The sequence below is a fragment of the Ochotona princeps genome, chromosome 33 (genome assembly GCF_030435755.1).
Source record: "Ochotona princeps isolate mOchPri1 chromosome 33, mOchPri1.hap1, whole genome shotgun sequence".
Taxonomy (NCBI): Eukaryota; Metazoa; Chordata; class Mammalia; order Lagomorpha; family Ochotonidae; genus Ochotona; species Ochotona princeps.
The window spans coordinates 6,689,021-6,711,954 of NC_080864.1; the positions used below are offsets into that span (position 1 = coordinate 6,689,021).

Below are 22,934 nucleotides of genomic sequence, written 5' to 3' on the forward strand. Positions count from 1 at the left end.
ACTGCGTGAAATTTGAGAGAAACCCTAAAATCACAACAGTGTCACTGGCAAGTTATGTCGACCATTTTATGCAATGTGCATAAATGGAAATGACAGGTCACAAACTGTGTTAAAATGTACAGTTCAATGGGACCCAACCAACAAGTGATTGTGTCAATAAATTTAATGAAAATAATTTATCAACATGTCTGAATTTGATGGATATTCAGATTACAGGCAAAATGTAGAAACAAGTGAAATTTCGTAAAATGAAGAGCAAAGGTGCCTATTGCAAGAGAACAGAACTTCCACTCCAATTCCAAAAACATTTGAGAGCTATGACTAAACCCCATCATCGTTCCACTCAACCAAGACAGAAAAATGCAGAGAAAAGTTGTGGAAAACAACGCAAAATTGAATACTTAGAATTCAGTGCAGGAGAGAATGAATGAATGCTGTGAATGTTCTCACAGTGAGAAGTCATGAGCCAAATATTAATTTGTCAGACAAATATAAATTACACAGTTGCGTTGACAAGAGTTGAGATTTGACAGTGAAACTTTCAGACAGGGCTCAGGATGATGGCTTTGTTGGATATATTCGAAAGGATAATACTCTGAAATGTTGGAGTAACTGACAAGCCAGAAGGGATTCAAAGTATTCCAGAAATCAGGTGTAACAGAGATGCTTTCTACTCTCTGTGTGCTCAGGTTTGGGCACATTGAGGTTTTCCTAGATGGCTCATGGAGGTGCATGAGCAGAGGTGTCCAAGAGCCATTCTGAAATCCCATAGAGCTCTGCTAAGCTCTTCTCTGCAGCTCCATGGGCCACAGCTGAGCTAACATAAAACGGCTCCTAATTATGCCCTTTGTTGCTCAATAGCATGGCTGTGTGGATGCACTGAATTCCCTGTTCTGATCCTCCTCTGTGTTTCTGCCCCTCTGCTTAGGTGGCTGTGGAAGAACTACCAATATGTGCTGGCCTTTTACTTTGCCATCCAGGAGATCAACAAGGACCACCACCTGCTCCCAAACAAGTCCTTGGGTTTCCAGTTGTACAATGCCTTGGCCAGTAACAGCCTCACACTGTTGAATGCCATGTACTGGCTGGCAGGGGACCATAGCTTGACTCCCAACTACAGCTGCCAGACACGGAGTAAGTCAGTGGTTGCCCTTGCTGGAATAAGCCCAGTGTTCTCTGCTGAAATGGGGACCATTTTGGAGCTCTACAAAATCCCACAGGTGAGTGGAATGTGAATCCTGTTGAGTAAAGTTTTCATCTCCTCCCAGTCACTCTGACATGTTTCATGAAATGACAATGCAGAATCATCTAGCTTCCATTTGGAACTCTCCTAGGACCATGACAGTTTCAAAGGACCTCACAGTGTCAGTTAAATCAGATGTCCCTCATGCCCTCAGCCTAACTCCGCCCTGCTCATATTCACCCAAGCCGATTTTAACTCAGATTCATTGTAAATTTTACAAGTTTGATTCAAAGTGAACCATGTGTTTGTGCCTGTGTGTGTATGCCGGTGTGGTTGTGTATATGTTTGAAAGCTGAGAAACAGAAGTAAATATTGCTAGCAGAGGGTGCTTCAAATACCTGGGCCCCTGCAACCATACAGGAAATTTTGGAGAGGCTCATGGCTTCTGCCTTCATATGGCCTCAGCTCTGGATCTTGTATCCAAACCTCATGCACCATCTGTTCTTACCCTGGACAGGATGAACTCACACATTTCCTCTAATGACACAAATGAGGTTTCCCATGTGAAACATGCCCTTCTCTGTGCCCACAGGATGCACCTTGGCCTTCTCAACTGCAGATTTTCCTTACTCAATAATATTATGTTATGTTTCTGAGACATATTTTTCACATGTTTCTCATGACAGGTAATGCTGGTTTTCTTTCAGCTCACTTATGGTCCATTTGATTCCACACTGAATGATAAGAAGCAGTTCCCCTCACTCTATCAGATGGCCACCAGCGACAGCTCTCTGGTCCACGCCATGATCTCCCTGCTGCTGCATTTTGGCTGGACATGGGTGGGACTCTTGGTGTCTGATGACGTAAAAGGAGAACAGTTCAATCAGGCCATCCGAGCTGAGATGGTAAAGAGTGGAGTCTGCTTGGCCTTTGCCTTGAAGCTCCATGAGCCCAGGACTGTGTATGAAACCATGGGCATCGCTTCCTTATATGGTGTCAGCATTTCCTCTGCAAATGTGTATATCCTGTACAGTAACATCAGGAGCCTCTTTACCAATGAACACCTAGGGGTATACTATCTAACCCTGGGGAAGGTGTGGCTCATGACAGCCAAGTGGGACATTGTTGTGGATGAGACACAGCACATGCTGCACTCTTTCCATGGGGGTTTTTCCTTCTCACCCCACAAGGGCAAAATCCCAGGACTCAACACTTTTCTCAAGACAGTGAACCCCTCACGCTATCCAGAAGACTTCTACTTCAGTGAATTGTGGTTTCATTTTTTTCGTTGCCTACCTGCTGGATCAGGTTGTGGAAACATAGGAGTCTGCCCTCCCAATGTTTCCCTTGAAAATTTCCCAGGACACATTGACATGCTGACCGTGTCTGACTCCACCTATTTAGTGTACAATGCTGTGTATGCAGTGGCCCACACCCTGCATTGGGTGTTTTTGGAGAAAGTAGAAATGGGATTCCCGGAAGACGCAGCTCAGCCTCTGATTCTTCCCTGGCAGGTAAGCCCCCTCCACAACAGGACATGCTCTCAGCCTCGGACAACAGTAGTGTGTCATCAGGATATTTTCATGTTGACATCAGCATGATAAGTCATGAAAGAAATTTTAACCTTTCTCAGCATGCTGTATTTCATGGGAAGATTCAGGGATGAAATGTTTATAACTGTTTATAAATCATCTGACCGTCACAGAGGTTTTATCTTCTATTACGAACATGATAAATTATGACTGTTTTCCTTTGTGAATCTGGTGCATTTCACTAAGTTTCTTAATCTCCAGCTCATTACATTTTGTTTCAAAGGTGAAGATTTAATTCTGTCTGGTGGCTGAGTAATATCCCAACATGATAACACACCACCTTTTATTTATCTACTCATGTCTGCATGGACCATATATATTCAGTCCATAGTTCAATATTAATGGGATTGCTCTAGACATGTATCCATGACATGGATTTATCATTTTTTTTCAGCTAGTCTTGTAGATATGGTGAGGCCAAACCTCACTGTGCTGATGTATTTCTGGTCATTTTTGTTACATCCATGAAAATGCCCATTCATATCCTTAACCCTCATATTAACGGAATCATCTTCTTGCTATGGTTGAGTTTCTGTAGTTTGTGGTATATTCGGCATGTTATTTCTGGTTCAACACATATGAAGAAGTCTACCTATCCATTCATGGAATTGTCGCTACGCTCTGTAGAGTACAGACACACAAGTTACTTAGCTGGATGAAACTCATGTGTATGGTTTTGTATATTGCTTCTGTGTCTGAGGTATTACCAAAGAGATCTTGGCTATGGTTAATCCTAATGCATTTCATAGGATTCTCTCTAGTAATCAGATGACTTCAGATGTAATATTTAGTTTTTCCATAAATCTTGATATGATATCTAGATGTGGTCTGAAATAAAAGCCTAAATTCCACCATCTGCATGTGGAAATGTAATTGTCAAAGCTTACTTTTTTATCCAGGTGGGTTTGTAAGAGACCATTTGCTAAATATGAGATCTCTGAGCATTTGAAAATGCAATACACCTCTCAGGATATATAAATGGATTCCTCTGCATTTTAATGCTACCTTATGACATCCTATTACCACGTGAGAGAATTGAATGAATACAATCTTCATGCACCCTAGGACATATGTACCTCCCATCTCTAATTTGATTGCTTTCTTGTTTCTAACTATGCTGCCCATCCAGCTACATCCACTTCTGAGGACAACACAGTTCACCAACAATGCTGGGGATGATGTGTCCCTCCACAAAACAACACCTTATCAGGCACACTACGATATTCACAACATTATAAACTTTCCTGCGGGCCTACGAGAGATGGTTAACATTGGAAAGTTTTCTTCTGGGAGTGGACGTGACCAAGGCCTAGTCATCAGGGAAGACATGATAGAATGGCCTGTTGCATTCAAGGAGGTATGGTTCTAGGGAGAATTCTGGACATGCCCAAAGGCTCTGGGTGGATGTGGATCTCCTTGGATCTCACAACTTCAGAGGTGGAACACTGATGTATTAAAAAGTCACAGAGAACTCAATTTCATGAGTGCAAGGAAATGCTTCCTGCCAGCTTTCCTTACATCTATTCTCCCTCGGTCTCTTAACCAGTGAAAACAGGTAGTGATGGAATTATAGGGCTACAGGGACATCTGTCTTCTAGGCAGTTTACACAGTTTACACAGAGACATAGTTTACTCCATGCATAGTTATAAACAAGTCACTCTTTCTAAAGTGCTACTTAACTGTCATGAACTTTCATTCCTTTTCTAGGAGATAAGCTACAGTCGCTTGCCAAGGACAAAAGCAAGCACAGGAGGAGTGTTCCGAGAGTACTTTGGCAAAGCCTGTAACATGGGCAATGTTTCCAGGGCCATTCATGTGCCTGCCTTTGGGGGCTTGTCTCCAAGCACTTCCAAAGACCTAAGGCACTCCTCCCAAGGTTCAGAGCCCAGTGACCAGTTCTCAGCACACACTCCTCCAAGCTCCTCATGGCTATAAGCAGACCTATAAGATTTCAGTTGAAACAGTTCAACAGAAAGACAAAATTGCCAAACGCATGTGTCTGGAGATGAATGACATGAATGTGATCAGGTGTCCTGACACTCTCTGGTAATGAGTTGGAAATGTTGAATGAACATCAAGAAACACTAAACTCTAGGTCTATATGCTGTTAACAGGAGCAGGACTGCAGAAGGCATAGTGACTCAGGCCAGTCTTGTGATGGTGATGAGGGAAACAGTGGCATCTTCTCAAAGTGTGGAGTGATGTGTCAACCCCTGACCAATGCTTCTTTATGCTCCCTCAGACTCCAACATCTGTGTGTAGCCAGAGCTGTGGGCCAGGATTCAGGAAAATGCCAGAGGAAGGAAGAGCTGTCTGCTGTTACAGTTGTGTTTCCTGTGCAGAGGGGGAAATTTCCAATCAGACAGGTATAAAACACGTAACTGACCTATGAGAACTCCATTGTCTTAGGAATATTGGCAGTGGGATCACAGTGCACTGTTGTTCTCCAGGCACACATTCACTCACTCTCTCAATAGAGGTGCTTTAGTGACTATTGCCACCTCATTGTATATGACCTACTACCTGACAGTGCTCACCTGACATGTTGACTCTGTTAGGGAGCCTCCATTACCATCCACTGCTGCATGACACAGTCTCATCCAAGTCCTTCGAGTAAATCACACTGAGGTCTAAACAAGAAGCAGCAGGAGGTGTTTGTTTGTCAAGACTGTAGATTCCTAGAAGTAATGAAATCAACACTTTTTCATACACTACTGACAAACACAGAGCTGTTGCACATACTCCGTTAGAGAGCTATTGTATTACTTCCTGGTTACATCCTTGACATTGTGCACATACTGAGTACTCAGAACCTACACCCAACATTGTCCTTTGGAGGCAAAAAACAGAACAAGAGAAAAGCAAAACACAGTGAAAAATGAATGTGCAACATGCCAATGCCAATACATGTGCATTTTGGTCGTCCCAAGATTTTGCAAAAGCTCAAGACTTTGGGAATTAGCTGTCCAAATCAAATGCACTGAGAAACATGAAAGTGCATTAAGACTCATTGAGAAAGACATTTATGGCCTAAAATATCATACATAAATGCATCAATAGATAACTTATCAGATTTCATCCAATGTCCCAAATCATCCCAAAAGTCAAAACATTTAAAACAGGAACAAGACCACAAAGTAATGTCACCCAAGTAACAACTCTCTCAACATTTCATTGATTTTTCATTGAAGCAGAGACACACCCACCTACTAATCTGTCCTTGATAGTGTCATTCATGTTATAGAGGCCAGATTGATCTGTTTCAAGACATAATATGTTGTCCCACACTCTGGGTATTCCTCATACATTACGTAAAAAAAAAATCTGAATAAACCAGGCTTCATGTGAACATGAAAGAAAAACTTTAACAATTATGAAATGCAATATTGCTGATGAAAAATCACTAACCAAATAATCTCATGTTGACAATAGAGTTACACTCTATTTCAACCATTTCATCCCAGCCTCTGAATGAAAGAATTGCCAGGATGAGTCCATGGTTAGATTTAGAGTCCTGTTTAGAGTGTAGATGTCATAGAAATAAGAGATCATTTAGTTCCCCATCTAAGTTAAAGGTTTAAACCCATGACCAAGCAACAGTTAGCCTGAATGGATTTTTTTCACCTGCAGATGAGAACTCTCCAACGGTCAGAAATGCAGAAATTTGCTGTTGTGTGACACAATGGAACACCCGAGCAATCTGTACACAAAGGGTCACTGTAGAGTGAACATTTTCCCAACAGGGAAAGATTCAGATTTAATGCAAGGGAAATCATGAGTTTTTTCTGTCCTACAGATGCAGAGCAGTGCATCCAGTGCCCAGAGCAGGAGTACCCAAACACAGAGAGAACTCACTGCCTCCCCAGGCTGGTGACATTCCTGGACTTTCATGATTCCCTGGGGATGGCTCTGGCCTGCATGGCTCTGTCCCTGTCTGTGGCTGCAGCTGCCATCTTGGGGATCTTTGTGAAGTACCGAGACACACCCATCGTCAAGGCCAATAACCACACCCTCAGCTACATGCTGCTCATCTCACTCCTCCTCTGCTTCCTCTGCTCCTTCCTCTTCATTGGCCGTCCCAACACAGCCACCTGCCTCCTAAGACAAATCACATTTGCCCTGGTGTTCACACTGGCTGTTTCTGCTGTGTTAGCCAAAACCATCACTGTGGTTCTGGCCTTCAAGGCCATGAAACCTGGAAGGACCATGAGGCGATTGCTGGTGTCAGGAGCCCCAAACGCTGTCATTCCCATCTGCTTCCTCATTCAACTGACTCTCTGTGGCATCTGGCTGGCAACATCTCCTCCCTTTGTGGACACAGATGCACTCTCTGAGCATGGACACATCATCCTCTTGTGCAACGAGGGCTCCATCACTGCCTTCTACTGTGTGCTGGGCTTCCTGGGCTCGTTGGCCCTGGGCACCTTCACTGTGGCTTTCCTTGCCAGGAAGCTGCCTGACACGTTCAATGAAGCCAAGTTCCTGACGTTCAGCATGCTGGTGTTCTGCAGTGTGTGGGTGACCTTCCTGCCTGTGTACCAGAGCAGCAAGGGGAAGGTCATGGTGGCCGTGGAGGTCTTCTCCATCTTGGCCTCTGGTGTGGGTCTCCTGGGCTGCATCTTTGTCCCCAAATGCTACATTATTCTCATAAAGCCTGAGAAGAATTCTTTGAAAAGCTTCAGGGAAAAAAGCAGGTCCTAAGTGTGTCTAGATATTTTTTCAAAGTTTTTACTATCCTTTTTTAAGAGATTGCTGCTCTAAATTATAGTTAATTGCATTCACGTGCATGGAATCTTAGGAATGTCTTTCCTCTTGAATACTACTTGTAGGTAGTAGTGTTAGCCTAGCTGAGTACATATGTCCATGTCTGGTCCAGGCTCTGATCTGTGCTTGTGATCTCATCTGGGACATCCTGGTTCCAGCCACCCAGCCTTGTGTGACTCCTAGTGTTGGCTTTAGACACAGCCCTGACACAGGCATTGGAATGGAGAGATGCAATGCAAAATATGCGAACTGTTTTATCACTAAGTTTCTCTCTCTCTCTCTCTCTCTCTCTCTCTCTTTCTGTCTCACTCTGTCTCAGGCACACACACACACACACACACACAATACTCCAGTGTTAATGCTAGAGTTTTAAAATCTAGTTTGAGTGAAAACAATCATGGCATAATGCAGATCTCAAAGAGGGAATCTCAACTGAACTTGAACTGTGGTTATGCAACAAGGTGGAGGAATCCACCATGGGAAGAGGGTGCGGGGAGGGGTGGGGAGAATCCCAGTACCTATGAAACTGTATCACATGATACAACGTAATCAATGAAAAAAAAAACCAATTCTTTGATGTAGATCATAAGCAGTCTGACTCACATTGTTGGTTGGTTCGTTGGTTACTTCACAATATCTTAACGTTATAAATTGTTGCTGATGTTATGTAGCTGCTTTTAATTGATCGTGATGACACTCTGCTGGCTCTACATTCAGACCAGAGATGGTCTCCCCAACAAGCCGTTGAACATATCAGGACAATAACATGCTGGTCTCTATGCTTGGTATATGCTTGCATGAAAGAATCTCAACTGAGCTTCAACAGTGGTAATGCAACAAGGTGGAGGAATCCACCATGGGGCGAGGGTAAAGGGAAGGGTGGGGGGAATCCCAGCACCTATAAAACTATGTTACATAATACAACGTAATTAATAAAAAAGAAAAAAAAATACTTTGAAGATATTTCCTCAAGGGAGGATGACAAATGACCCATGTGTAAGGTTTACAAGGAGCTCCGTCAATAACCATACCCAAGATCCAGGAAGGGTAGGTGCAGCCAGTGTGGGCAGACAACACCCGTGTCCATCAGGAGTTTGATGGACTTGTGTGCTGTATCAATGGAGACCCTCAGCCAGGGTGATGTGTTGTCCATCCTAGGGGCCCGCTAATCCTCACCCAAGTCTGAGGGTTCAGGTGTTGGCTGGATTGGTAGGATTACTTCAGAGGAGCGTGCAGTGACATGAATGTTCGCTATAAATTTGAAATAAGGGTACAGACTGATGAGTAACTTACATTGTACATTTGAGAAAACAATGAGAATAACACGAATAACTTGATTGTTACAGGTAAAGAGATTTTAAACAGCATTCAAACAGGTACGCCTGGAACCATGACATATGTAACTGGCAAGAAGCATTTGTTCATCTTAGAAAGCACATAGAGGATTGTACAAAAAGATGCAGCTTTAGATCCTTTTTCTTAAAGGAATATGCAGGTTCCTCCCCTGTAACCATGGTACCCTTCAGTAATATATCACGTTTGGTATATCCACTCAGGATTTGGGTCCACATTAAAATATTGAGACTCTACCGCTGTAGATATGGGAGTACAGGTAACTCGTTCATATGCTGATGTTGCTTCTTTTGAATGGGAACATTCCCAGAAGTATGAGAGCTACGTTTGGTTATAGATCCTGTTATGGTTAAGTGAGGAATCCCCATACTGTCTTCCATAATGTTTGCATCAGTTTATAGGACATGTTTCTCCCACATCCTGACCAGGGTCTGAAGTACTTCTGGTCATTTCTGTTTCATCCTTGAAAAATACCTGTTCATACCCTTAGCCCATTTTTAAATGGGATTGTTTGCTTGTTGTTATTCAGTCTCTGGAGCTTGTTCTATATTCAGGATATAATTTCATGCTCAACATATATATTACATGTATATCTCTCCATTAATTGTCTCTTCTCTTTGTTGAGTGTTGTCTGGTTGTATTTCACTGTGTAATTCCTGTGTTTATTTTCAATAATAATTGACTTACAATTGGTGAGTAGGTTGCTTCATATTTAATGGAGTATGTGGATTGACTCACAGGAAAAACTTAATGAACATTTTGAAGTTCTTAGGTCAGGTTAGTGGTGATGATGTATCTCCACACTTGAACCCGTGACATGGTGACTGTTCAGACCATTAAGCCTGCAGTGAATAGGCACCCTGAGGATAAACTGGAAGAAAAGGAAGGATTTCCTAAAACACGTGTACCTCCCATCTCTTATTCAACTTCTCCACTCTTTCTAACTATGGCTCCCCTGCAGCTCCACCCACTTCTGAGACAACCCAGTTGTGCGTTTTGAGACCCAAACCAGAAAGGGCCGTCTCTCTCTGTCCCCGTCTCTGTGTTTGTCTTTCTTTTTCTCACATCAATATTCAAAGTGTAGCTAGCAAACATTCAAAGACTGAATTAACATCTTCCCTTGGGAATCTATTGCCTACTATGTGCCAAGCACCGTTCGGGGAGCTGGGAAGTAACAGTGGCTGCAAAGACGAAAGCCCTGGCCCAGCTGGCACTGTGGACAGTAGGCCGTGATAAGTGGACAGTCCTGGCTGTTTCTAAGGGGCATGCAGCCTAGAGAAAGTGGAGCACTCCAGGGACAATAAGAGCATTGGGGGACAGGGGTTCTGTTGAAGCCAGGTGACCATGACGGACCTCCAGGAAGCGAATATGGGGATGAAGGACTCCTGACTTGTAGAATCATCTAGACTTGGAAGACGACATGTGGGCTCCAAGCAGCCTGGTGAAGAGCGGTGGGGTCCTGCTGACCCGGAAGCTGTCCCTGGATTTTCTGGGGAAGAAAAGGCAGCTCTATCACAGGGTTTGTGTGTCGGGGGGAGGCTCAGGAGAGATCCAAAGAGCAGCCGCTGGGGTGCATTGTACAGATGGCTGCTCTGAGGTTATCCCATCTTCCTAGCACACACTGGGGCCCCTGTCCCGGGTCTTCCTGGCACAATGAGTGAGGCCCATATTTGGGGCTCATTCACTCCTCTGGATGCTCTGGGGAAGTTACACAACCCTCCCCATCCCAGGGTGGCGGTGGGGTTCTATCCTGCTGGGGCGAGCCTGCCTCGCTGTAGTTGTCTGGCAAAGTCTGTGAGCTGTGGCGGCCCTTGGGCATCCCTGAAGGTTCATTCTCATTTTGAGATAGACCCGGACCCCCTCAGCCTCCCCTACCCCCAGCAACTCACATCAGCTGCAGGTTCAGAATGTCTGGATCAGAAACTTGCACATTTACCATGACCCTGACACCCAACCCCCCTCTGTCACCCAGACAGCAGGTCTGCTGCCTAACTTGCCTAGTCTAACAGTCTGTTCCACACTGACCGTTTGACCCCCAACGAGTTTCTATGATCACTTAGATGTGGCTGGACATCCTGACTCAGCCGTGCTGGCTCCCAGTTCCTGCCTCAGGTTCTCTGACTTGGCTGCTTTCTCTGGCCCCAGCTACAGCCAGTCGGGGTCACCTCCCTATTGCCCTTCCCCTGTTCTGCATTCAGGAATCCCTTTTCCACTCTCTTCCTGATACGTCTTCCTGTTTGACATCTGTCTTGAGAAAGTGCAGGTGCTTGCCGTTGGCCCGTTGTGACCTGTTGTCAAGTTCATTCTTCACCAAAGTCATCCGTCTGCCTGTGACACAACCTGGCTAACGGGAGACGCTCAGCTAACCTGTCTGGTGTCAGAATACCTCGGTGATGTGTTAGGGAACAAAGGTTAGTGGCAGGGACTCATGTGGTCTGTTAGAAGGCCTCAAGCTCAGATCTGTTCTTTTGCAGACAATAAGCCATAGCAGGTGAGTGTTTCCCCTTGTAGGCTGCACCGCTCTCAGGTCACAGTGCCCACTCCAGCCGTTCTTGGTTTGCATGGGACGTGCCTTAGGTCACCTGTGGGCTGGAATTGCCAATGGTTAATGGGTTAGACAGTCTCTGCATAGAAGGTTACTGAGAGCACACTGCGGAGCAAGGCACAGCATGGATTTGAGAGCCTCACCAGGTCTGGGTTCAAATCTTAGTTCTGTTGTAATCCAGCTACTTTTGGCAGGAAAATAGCTTGACCTGTCTGACTCATCCAGGCAGTATCGGAACAAAGACCAGCACACACAGCTAGTAGCTTTTGTCTCTGAGCCCCCACCAACAACAACACCATTCATCCCTTATCCTTGGATGAGCTGGCAGAAAAACAGGCTCACCACGCTGCACTGGGGGGCCAGCGGGGCATCACGCATGGCCACGCACAATCTGTTGAGTGATCGGATCGCCAGTCCTGTCCATGTTGGTGGGGCCAGATCACATGACTTCACAAACCTTGCCCGGCCCAGCAGCTGGACGTTCTAGAAGTTGGCTTTGCCAATGGTAAGCCTGGCTGATGCACTCCAAGCTTTACCTGATGTGTCCCTGTTGGATCAGGAGTCAGATCCCAACTCCAGCATCTGCAGGCTGCACGGTCGTTGGCTGGGAGCCTCTGTTTTCTGAGCTGTTAACTAACAAATCATGTCAGTATCAGCAGGTTTGGATTATGCACGTCTCAAGTTCAGTGATTTTAGAATGTTGCCTGGTGTCACAGTAGAGCCACCTGCAGATGCTGGGGAAAAAGTTAAGATAAAACAAAGAAATCCTTGCAATTGGTATTAAAATAATAATAAAAAACTTAAGAGTTTAAAAATTTCGCAGTAGTATTTCATCATTTTTGAGATAATGGACTTTTAATTGGCATGATGATCAAAGGGAAAAGTAATTTGTTTTTTTTAACTAGCAGGTCTTTACTGAACATTGGACTTGACAGAAAACTTTGTGGTCTCTGGGTACCAGCTGAGCTGCAGCTGTTTTTCCTTGTGCCTCCCCGTCCCCATAGGAGGAGCTGCAGAAATCACAGTGCCTGAGTGGCCCTGCTACCTCCTGGCCACCTCCAGGGACTGCCCAGCTGTGAACAGAGAACCAACACTGCGTGCTGACAGCGCCTCCCTGTGGTCACACACGGGTTCGATGAAGCTGTGACTGGTCCAGCTTCACTGCCTATTTTGGGCTTTATCTCCTACCCAAAGGAGAGATGATGAGATCCCCAATTTGGTGGTATTTCATGAGCAAAGGATGCTCGGAGGGCGTTGGATATAAGTCCCATATCTCTCTGCTATAGTGCTGTACACTCAAAAACGTTTGCTTCATCACTGTCCTCCATTGATAGCGTTCAACCATTCCCATAAATGGATTGGTGCTGTGGGCTAACAGGTTAATCCTCTGCCTGCCATGCTGGGATCAAACATGGGCTCCAGTTCATGTTCTGGCTGCTCCACTTCCCATCTAGCTCTCTGCTGGCAGTCTGGGAATACAGTCAAGGATGGCCTAAAGCCTTGGGACCTGGCACCCTGATGGGAGACCCAGAGGAAGCCCCTGGCTTAACATCGGCTCAGCTCTGGCTGTTTTGGCCACTTGGGGAGTGAACCAGGAGATGGAAGACCTTCTCTGTCTCTGTAACATCTGCCTTCAAATAAAAAGAAATCTTCGAAAAAATGTCTGTATGTATAAATATTGAATGGAGACCATGTTCTTCCAGTGCGTAAAACATGCTGTCCTAACTGTTCAGGTGCAGGAAGCCCTGAATGGACACTAGGATGGCCACTGGGCACATTCTGCAGTTTCTGGGCCTGGTTTTCACCCGGTGTCCCTCATGGCCACTGCTGGAACCTTGTCTGCCTGCTGCTGGGCTTGCCCCACTTTCTGATCACCCAGAAGCACGTCAAGCTTTTCAGCTTTTTCTGTTCCCCAAAACAGGCTTGCTTGCCATGGAGGGTGTCTCAGAGAACCCTGCCCTGTTTGGTTGTAGCAATCTCCTTATTTCTTCTGCCCTGAAGACGCCTGAAAACTATAGCAGGCCTGGACACAGTGAGCTTTACTCATGCTTTGCATGCAAACACTGATGTCTCTAGCAAAATGGATGGTGCTTCTTTTGACAAAACCCACCTTGCACCCTAGAGAAAGACCACTTCGTCGTGTTTCAAGGATTCTGTGAGCAGTCACCTCTGGGCCCCTGCTTGCTACCTGATGGGCCTGGGTCACTGCCTACTTGCCCAGGACCTGAGGTACAACTTCCATTCCTACAGGTGCACATGACCTCTGACATGACCGGAAGGTCAAGGGAAATAGACCTGCCTTATAGCCAATGAAAGTGTGTTTGGTGAGTGGGTGGGGGTGCCCAAAGACGCCCTCTGCCTTCCATTAACCTGTAAAATCTGTAACTTGCGCATAGCAAAGTGGACATGCCTTATCAGCCTGTCTCTGGTGGTTCTTACGGTCTCAGAATACTGTCGTCTCACCCTCGGTGACCCTGGTGCCTGCTGGCAGGTTTAAACACTGAGAGGATTCAGACCTCAGGCCTGAAACCATTGATGTAGCACAGGAAAACACAGGGAAACACCAGAAGACATCGGCAAAGACTTCTTGGAGAAAAACCTAGAAGCACAGGCAATAAAAGCAAAAAGAGTCAAATTGGACTGCATCAAGCTGAGAAACTTCTGCACGGCCCTGGGCATGCTCAACCCACTGGCAGAATGACACACAAAAAATGGTGGAAACTCCTCATCCCTAAAGGGTTAACATCCAGGCTCTCTACGGTGCTCCACACACTCAACCAATCCAGGCGTGAAACTGGCAAGGACACCAGTGGACTTTTCTCCAAGGATGAAATACAAAATAGCCAACAGACACGGGGAAAGGAAAAGTGCTTAGGACCCCTCAGCATGAGGGAAATGCCATCAAAAACCACACTAGGGTGTTATCTCACCACAGTTAGAGAGGATATCATCCCCAAATCCAAGTATAACAAATGCTGGCGAACAAAAGGTACCCCAAGAGACCATTAACAGGGATGGCAACTGGTGTAACCCCAGTGCAAGACAATATGGAAACTCCTTAGAAAACTACCAGTGGCTCTTCCATAGGACCAGGCCATTACAGTTCTGGGAAACGTGCCCAAAGGAGATGGATCTGCCATAGGAAAGAATCACCTGGGCTCCCACGATCCCAGCAGCTCGAACGACTATAGCACTGGATGATTGAAATACACACACCTTAACAAAACGGATGCAACTAGAAAACCCTGCAAACAGGGCAAAAACAGACTCGAAAGACAAAATGTCACTTTTTCTCTGACGGGTGGTAGTTAACGTGCAGAGTAGGGGAAAAATATTTTCAATGCTTTTGACTGCAATTGACATTTTTGGATCTAATGATTGTTTATACTCCTTAATTGTATTCCTGAACAGTGGTCTCTCTACATTTTACCTGGTGGAGGTCACTTACTGGAGCACAATGCCTTTGAGTATAAAGTCAATTTAGCATGTAGCACGAAAATTTAAAAATGGGGAGAGGGGGCCTGGCGCGATAGCGTAGCGGCTGAAGTCCTTGTCTTGAATGCGCTGGGATACGAAATGGGTGCCGGTTCTAATCCTGGCGGTCCTGTTTCCCTTACATCTCCCTGTTTGTGGCCTGGGAAAACAGTGGATGACAGCCCAAGGCCTTGGGACCCTGCACCCACATGGGAGAACTGGAAGAGGCTCCTGGCTCCTGGCTTTAGAATGGCTCAGCTCCAGTGGGTAACAGGTGCACATATACATCACATGCGTGTACTGCCTGTGGACCAGAGGGGCCAGGCTAATACTCCTCCAACTGAATGCGTACAGACACTGTGGAGGAATGTGGAGCCCTCCTGGCCTGGGCTCCTCCACGTGCGTCATCCTGTCCAGGTGAAAAACACAAGATGGAAAACATGTTTTCCAATCAACATCAGAAGCTCCCAGTGCCATCACATTGTCCAACTGCGTGGACAGCAATACCCCAGGGAGGAGTGCACCTGAGAAGTGGGCCCATGACCTCGTCAAGGAACCACTTCAGTAATCCAGTGGCCATGAAAGGGGTCAGGTAAGATCTTGCAGGAATATTCCAGCTTGAAACCTCCCAAAGACCAGAGGTGGAGGACGCAGTTGCACAATTGTTCCTTGTGTCCACCCTGATCTCGCACCAGTTTTGGGTGTACAAACACCCACAAATGCATCTCTTTCCTGATTATCGTGAAACCACAAATCACCTTTATGAGTTTATTTATTATTTTTGGGAAGGCAGATTTATAGAAAGAAGGAGAGAAAGAGAAACACATCTTTCTTCTGCTGGTTCACTCCTCACAAGTCCTCAATGAATGCAATCTCCAATGGCCTGTATCCAATACAAGATAATGCGATGTAATCTATAAATCAACAATTAATGTCAGACTGCTTATGATCTACATCAAAAAACTGTAAAACCTGAAACACCCTTAATACCCTATGTTACTCCATAATGGGGAGGGAATGCAGAGAAATCTTCCATCCCCCTCAAAAGTGTGAGGGAAATGCGTAATATTAGCCCAACAAGATCAAATCTGGTACCTCATAGACAACAGACTCGAGTCAGCACTGGACAATAGTAAAGCTACAAAGGCATGAGGGGGGAATCGGGAGCGATCCTGACAGCCTCTTAACAGGAGATCATGTGCAAGGAGCAGGGGGCACTCCAGAGTGGAGCAGGTGGACAGGAGGAGGCTCGGATCCCAACCCTGAAGACTCCAAGATCCTCACCATGGACTATCAAAACAAGCAGCAAGGACTTCATCCCAACTGCCCAGGAGACCATGGGGGATGGGAGTACCCTCAGAGGCCGAGAACTCTGAGGTCATCCACCACCCAGCTGGAGCTTTCACAGGGGATGGAAGAAGTCCAAACACTATCGTGCAGAAACCAACATCATCGGGACGACAAGCAGGAGCCCTGAGCAGTCTGCAGAAACAGAACAATAAACTTCCTTAGGGACCAGGGAGGAGAGCTTTCTCTGGTCCTAGCCTAGTTACATCCCTAGATCCCCACCCTCCCTCGCATTGACCATCGGGGTCGTCCGGAAACCCCTCAGAGCAGCTGTATTAGTAAATAAAATCAGTGCTTGACAATGAGAATATTATTAATCTTTGATAATGATATTTATTTTAAGGAGTTTGAGGACAATATATCATACACATGTAAATTAATAATCAAAAACAAATTAAAGGCCAAAAATGAGAGATTAAAAATATTCACTTGAATATAAAAGACCAATGGAGAAGAACAGGCAGAAGTGAGAGTTCATGTATTTATGAAGATAAAAATAATGAGTGTTTTTCAGCTAAGAATAAGCAAGGCAGAAGGCAATAGAAAGAACTGAGACTTGTACAGCCTGCAGCGTGATGTGTATCTATCTCGGAATGCCTGGCTAGGAACACTGTGACACTGAACTGCAAAGAGGGACAGACATGATCACTCATGAGCTTGAGTCACCTCAGTCTATAACATCCGGAAACAGGGGCAGAGGTGTGTCAACTTGGTTTACCACCCTAACATTGTGAGACAGCCTTAGGAGCTGCTCTTAGAATGAGTATCCCTGAATCCTTTCAGAGAGTTCTTCTCAGGCCTTAGGAGAACGATGTAGCATTTGGGGACAAAGATGCAGCCCAGGAGACCCACACCAGAGGCCAAGATGGAGAAGACCTCCACGGCCACCATGACCTTCCCCTTGCTGCTCTGGTACACAGGCAGGAAGGTCACCCACACACTGCAGAACACCAGCATGCTGAACGTCAGGAACTTGGCTTCATTGAACGTGTCAGGCAGCTTCCTGGCAAGGAAAGCCACAGTGAAGGTGCCCAGGGCCAACGAGCCCAGGAAGCCCAGCACACAGTAGAAGGCAGTGATGGAGCCCTCGTTGCACAAGAGGATGATGTGTCCATGCTCAGAGAGTGCATCTGTGTCCACAAAGGGAGGAGATGTTGCCAGCCAGATGCCACAGAGAGTCAGTTGGATGAGGAAGCAGATGGGAATGACAGCGTTTGGGGCTCCTGACACCAGCAATCGCCTCATGGTCCTTCCAGGTTTCATGGCCTTGAAGGCCAGAACCACAGTGATGGTTTTGGCCAGCACAGCAGAAACAGCCAGTGTGAACACCAGGGCAAATGTGATTTGTCTTAGGAGGCAGGTGGCTGTGTTGGGACGGCCAATGAAGAGGAAGGAGCAGAGGAAGCAGAGGAGGAGTGAGATGAGCAGCATGTAGCTGAGGTTGTGGTTATTGGCCTTGACGATGGGTGTGTCTTGGTGCCTCACAAAGACTCCAAGGGTAGCAGCTGTGAGGACGGAGAGGGACAGAGCCATGCAGGCCAGGGCCATTCCCAGGGGATCGTTGAAAGCCAGGAAGGTCACTTTCTTGTCCAGGCATCGGTCATGCTCTGCATTGGCATACTGGTTATCAGGACATGTCACACACTGGTCCATATCTGTTGAGAAAGGAGAGATGGCTTCAGCCCACATCCAGTTGTTTTTCTCTGATTCACAGGCCCCTCTCTGTGGCCACTTGGGTGACTAGGCCTTAACTGTTGTTGGAGAGAGGTCATTGCATGAAAGGATTAGGAAGAAGTGGCAATTAGTAATGCCCTCTTCCCCATTATTTGGAAACCAGTCATTCCTTCATGCTTCTTGCTAGCCTGTGTGCTGGTTACAATACTGAGTATTCTAAGAATTCCATGAAGTCTTCTGGTTCAGTTCTTGCTGGTTTAAAAAGTATGCCGTAAACTTTTTCATCACTACACTTGCAAATTCATTGTTGGGAAGACCTTGGAGGTACAAGTTTCCATGGTCATATGTGTGCCATACATTCTTGTTGCATCCTCATGTTTGGCATGAGCAGGCAGCTTCCTCCTGCCTTATTTTAACAGTATACTTTCTCTCCCTTCCCTCACATCCTACTCAACCAACCACCCACGGCCCCCACACTGATGTGATGGGCTAGGGAATGGTGGAGTTTCAGTGTCAGTTGGTGAAAGCGCCTGACCATATTTAATAGCAAGTATGGGAAGAGATGTACTAGAAGCCTGTGTGGGGAGTAAGGGTGGGAAGCAGTGTAGAGGCAAAATCCCAGTTCTGTATTGCTGATAATGTGGATTGTATCCACTTTCTGCAAATACATACATGTTTAAAAGCAGAGCATCTACCAAGGGATGACCTGGGTTACAACATGCAAGGGGCCAACCCTGAATGGAAACCACTGTGAGGCAACTGGTCTACCTTCCAGAAAACCATAAGGGGGTCAAGCCAGCCCCTTTTAACATGCTTCCTCTACAGGACACACTGGAACTTGTACTGAAATCACATTCCACCTGTGAATCTCCTGGAAGCCTATTGTTGTTTTCCACATTACGTGGTCTCAGCCTTGGGGATGTATTGCCACTCCCCTGATTTCAGTCTCCACCCCCCCCCCCTCCTGGCTGTGTTTCACTTCATCAAGTTACCAAGTGGCACAAGAGTTCCAACATGCAATCAGTATGATTTGGGGGCATTTCATCTCTCAAGGCTATCCTGGTACCCTTGACATTTTGCTTTCCAATGCCTCAGAACTGGTAGCAGAAATGACCCTTTTTTAATCATTCCATCTTGTATGCAGTCACTACTGAATGCAATCACTAACTCGTAGAACTAGCCTGAGTGATGCCATCTCAATGCAATAGCGTTTCAAAATGATAACACCCTACCAACTTCCCTTCCAGTGATCCCATTTTGTTCTGTTTGTTTGCTTTTGTTTTGAACAATCCCTCCTGTGGATCTTCTAGTCACAGACGCGACACTCACGCATCATTCTTACAGCAATGTGGTTTCTAACTATTGCCATAGCCATCCCTGCTTTCATTGATACTGTGCAAATGAACATTATTTTGAATTGAAAACTGCCCCTTCTCTTGTGAAGTTCATGAGATGCTGCTCTTATTGTTCAGTCAATCATCACAGAGAAGCGCTGATTTTATGAAGTCATTTTCCCTGTAGTTACATTATTATTAGCATGACTAAGTCAGGGATAACCAGGCTGAATTCTGGGATGTGCACCGATGCTCTTGCTTATTTGGGGATATTTCTGGAATAGTACCTTACAAACTTCCTATTGCTGAAGTGACCAGGCAGCATTCAATCACACCAGATTAATGGTTCTCAATCCATTGACTGTGAGGCTCTCTGACTTGTTCAATGCTTTCTGGATATATCTCATAGTATTCTCCACAGGAAGTTTGAATTTCAAGTAGATTCTACAACACATTGAATAAATCTATCACTATAATTCAACATTGACATTCATAATCTTTACAGAAATCTGGAAGTGTTCGTCTGCATGAATGGACTCTCTCTCTCTCTCTCTCTCTCTCTCTCTCACACACACACACACACACACACACACAACACACACACACATAGAGTTGGTTCCTTATCCTTTCCTTCTGAAGCATCGTCCTGGTGCTTCATAATATTGCTCGTTTTGTACAAGAATCCACCTGACACTGTTGAATAGACTCTGTCCAGGGTTTCTTCACTTTCTCTCACGTTCACATCCTATCTCTAAGGTCTTTGTTGAGTGTGCTCTCACTGATCTAACTTGCTAGTTATACGTAGCGCTTGGATGCTCTGTCTGCCCCTTCCATATGTGATGTTCTGTTCCTGTTTCATGTCACGCTTTACCCTCCATGTCACTCGCATCAGTCTTCCTGTGTCATTCAATCTCTTCTGCATGTTCTTGGTAACACAAGAACACTGCAGCAGGCAGAGCTCCTTCATCAGGAGGATTATTCCTGATTGTATCAATTAATTACTTCCTGAAGGCAGAAAGAATTTTCTCTCGTGGTATCTCAAGTCTTCATATTTCTTTGGGGCAAATGCAAGAACAGCAGACAGGTGCAGAATTTCTTCATGAAAAATACATGAGCTTACCGGTCGCATTGGCAATCCCATTGTCTGGACAGCGGGTGCAGTCAAAACAGCAGGTGGGCTCTCCCTCCCGGGTGGTCCTGCTGAACCCAGGGCCACAGCTGGGGCTGCACACCGAGCGTGGGGTCTGTGGAGAATGATGCATCTGTTGGTCACAGGTGGAGCTGGTCATGGAAACACTCCCAGGAGAGCGATTTAGAGTTTGAGAATCCTACAGATTTCAATTGTGAATATTTGATTTCTAAGACACTGAGTGTATGGCATGTTGTATATGCCAGGAGGCAAGGAAATAGATTTACACCCTGCATGGAAAAGTTGTGTACACTTTCCATCCTTCAGAGGATGAGAACATGAGAACATGCTGAAGTGGAAGAGGGGGTGGTTTAAGGACCCTCTGGGATTTCTGAGGTCAGGGAGCACAGATTCGCATGCTGAGGGTTTCAGAGTTTGCAGATGGAACTGCATGATGAACTCACCTGTGTGAGCCCCGTGGCCCACTCTATCAACTCCTCAGAGAGAGACAAGTGTTGGCCTGGTGGATTGTAGGGGGAGAAGTGTCCCACTTTCACCTTACGGCCACGTCCTTTGGGGAAATTCCGGAAGTTGAGAATGTCGTATGCTGCAGCCAACTTTTTTTTCTTGTCCAAATTGACAGGGTCGCCAGCAGGATTGGTAAATTGGAGGCTCTTGAGAATGGAGTGCATTTCCTGAAAGAAGCACATCATCCTGTGAGAACGCTGACACGTGTGAAGACACAGACTCTGTGAGCACCGCCTCCCAATGAACTGCGTCACACAAAGGAAAGAACACATGCTCTGACTGCTGGATCAGAACTGAGTGGACGGGAAGCTCAGCTCTTTGCAACCACAGCCCTGGTACTGGCCTTGCACCTACTCTCTGGTCCATGGCACATGGCTGGGGATGGAAACCTCTGCCCATCTGTCCCTGTATCTCCCAGACACTGCACACCTCCAGGATGTCTTGTGGGAATGGAACCAGAGAGTCCTCTGCATGGGCACATACCCACATGAAGCATCCCATGGGGAAATACATCAGCTGGAGCACCTGTCAGGCCAGGGAGACAGCTTACCTGCCAGTGGGAAATCATCCCCTTCCCACCAGTCCCTGGTGGCTGTGCTTCCGACTTGTGCTGAAGCATCTTGTGCAAAGAGTGGGCCACAGCATGTACCGCATTATATATGTAGTAGCTCCCATCACTCATTGTCATGTCAAAAAGGTTCCAGGGCAGCCGTTCCAGAGAGGCATCTGGGGGACAGCCCTGAAGTGTCCTGCAGTCAGCTTGGGAAATGGAGCAATTGAAGGCCAGAGACCAGAACAGGGCAAGGAAAATGTTTTCTGGGTACTTGGCAGGGGTTGCTGTTCGTAGGAAGGTTTGGAAACTTGAGATTTCGCTGTGGTGGTGAGAGAAGATGAGGGTCCCATGGAAGGTGTTCAGCAGTGAGTGTTGTACAGTGTTGGTAAATTCCAAGTGGGAAGTCGTGACCCAGACTTTCCCCGTGATCTGAGAGTATCCCAGGTAAAAGTTCAGGCTCCTAAATGATGTCGAGTCACCGAATAGAACAACCACATTAGCTGCTGATGCCATGATACGAAATACAGGTGAATAATCTAATGCAGATTGATAATTGTGCTCCACTGGGATCAGCTCCACAAAGGCCAGGCAGAGGCCATGCTCCTGCATCTGTGCTCTCAGATCAGACATAAACGACATACCTTCCTGGTGCTCTGAGATGGCCAAGCCCACCCACGTCCAGCCAAAGTGCAGCATCAGGGAGACCATAGCGAGGGCCAGAGAAGTTTCCTTTGGGACCATCTGATAGACGGAGGGAAACTGGCTGCTGTCGCTCAGAAGAGGGTCGAAAAGGCCAACTGTGAACTGAGGAAGTAAATGAAACAATACATGAGTGACGGCACTGCTGTAAAACACCACCTCCCATAATGTAGTGGGCATTATGGTACATGGAGTGCCTGAAAGATGAGAATATTTCAGTTTCCATTCCTCTCTCTGACTGAGACCTTTCTGGGTTATCAGTCCTCAGAAGCATATGTCCAGAGAAACCCCCCAGCTCCTTCTCACTTGGGCTCTGTGCTGCCTGAGCGGATCCCGGGGATCCTGCACACTCCTGCTAGGGCACACTGGTCGGGGTGTATATCCTTTTCCATATACCCTGTAGGTCTGAGAAGTGTGTCCCAAGGGAATGGGTTTTATTCTCCCCCTTTCCCAGGCACCCTCACCTGTGGGATCCTGTACAGTTCCAGCAGCATCCCTATATGCACTGAAACTCCAGTCTCAGATATGACCGCCACAGCCTCGGCCCCTCTTCTGCATGTGTAGTTAGGGATGCCTCTGTCCAGCCCTGTCAGCCACCTGAGTGGATTCTTCAGTATCCTCATATCATTGTGCATGGCATTGTAGAGATCAAATCCTAGAGTGAGGTTGGGCAGGAGGTGGGGGTTCCTGTTGATCTCCTCGACAGCAAACATCAGGGCCAACATGTGCTGGATACTCTTGGATGGAATCCTGCACAT

General features: G+C 46.2%; 2 protein-coding genes across 2 annotated transcripts; one reads left to right on the forward strand and one right to left on the reverse strand.

Annotated features, from left to right (window-relative positions):
- Positions 1–184: 184 nt before the first annotated feature.
- On the forward strand, positions 185–7,477 carry LOC131478425 (vomeronasal type-2 receptor 116-like). The gene is made up of 6 exons (XM_058657681.1): positions 185–233; positions 862–1,220; positions 1,891–2,697; positions 3,905–4,132; positions 5,019–5,142; positions 6,573–7,477. Exons 1-6 carry the CDS (start codon positions 185–187, stop codon positions 7,475–7,477), a joined length of 2,472 nt encoding a protein of 823 aa, XP_058513664.1.
- Positions 7,478–17,000: 9,523 nt separating this feature from the next.
- On the reverse strand, positions 17,001–22,934 carry LOC131478426 (vomeronasal type-2 receptor 116-like). The gene is made up of 5 exons (XM_058657682.1): positions 22,641–22,934; positions 21,475–22,281; positions 20,861–21,091; positions 20,388–20,511; positions 17,001–17,914 (listed from the first exon to the last, which is right to left on the reverse strand). Exons 1-5 carry the CDS (start codon positions 22,932–22,934, stop codon positions 17,001–17,003), a joined length of 2,370 nt encoding a protein of 789 aa, XP_058513665.1.

What these genes read in the sequence shown, in the direction of transcription:
- LOC131478425 (XM_058657681.1), top strand. Translation starts at nt 185, where the DNA reads ATGTCTGAATTTGATGGATATTCAGATTACAGGCAAAATGTAGAAACA. An exon ending in AGCTCTACAAAATCCCACAG is followed by an intron (nt 1,221 to 1,890) that starts GTGAGTGGAATG and finishes GTTTTCTTTCAG; the next exon opens with CTCACTTATGGTCCATTTGA. An exon ending in GGAAATTTCCAATCAGACAG is followed by an intron (nt 5,143 to 6,572) that starts GTATAAAACACG and finishes TCTGTCCTACAG; the next exon opens with ATGCAGAGCAGTGCATCCAG.
- LOC131478426 (XM_058657682.1), bottom strand. Translation starts at nt 22,934, where the DNA reads ATGTGCAGGATTCCATCCAAGAGTATCCAGCACATGTTGGCCCTGATG. An exon ending in AACTGTACAGGATCCCACAG is followed by an intron (nt 22,282 to 22,640) that starts GTGAGGGTGCCT and finishes TTACTTCCTCAG; the next exon opens with TTCACAGTTGGCCTTTTCGA. An exon ending in GGATGATTTCCCACTGGCAG is followed by an intron (nt 21,092 to 21,474) that starts GTAAGCTGTCTC and finishes TGCTTCTTTCAG; the next exon opens with GAAATGCACTCCATTCTCAA.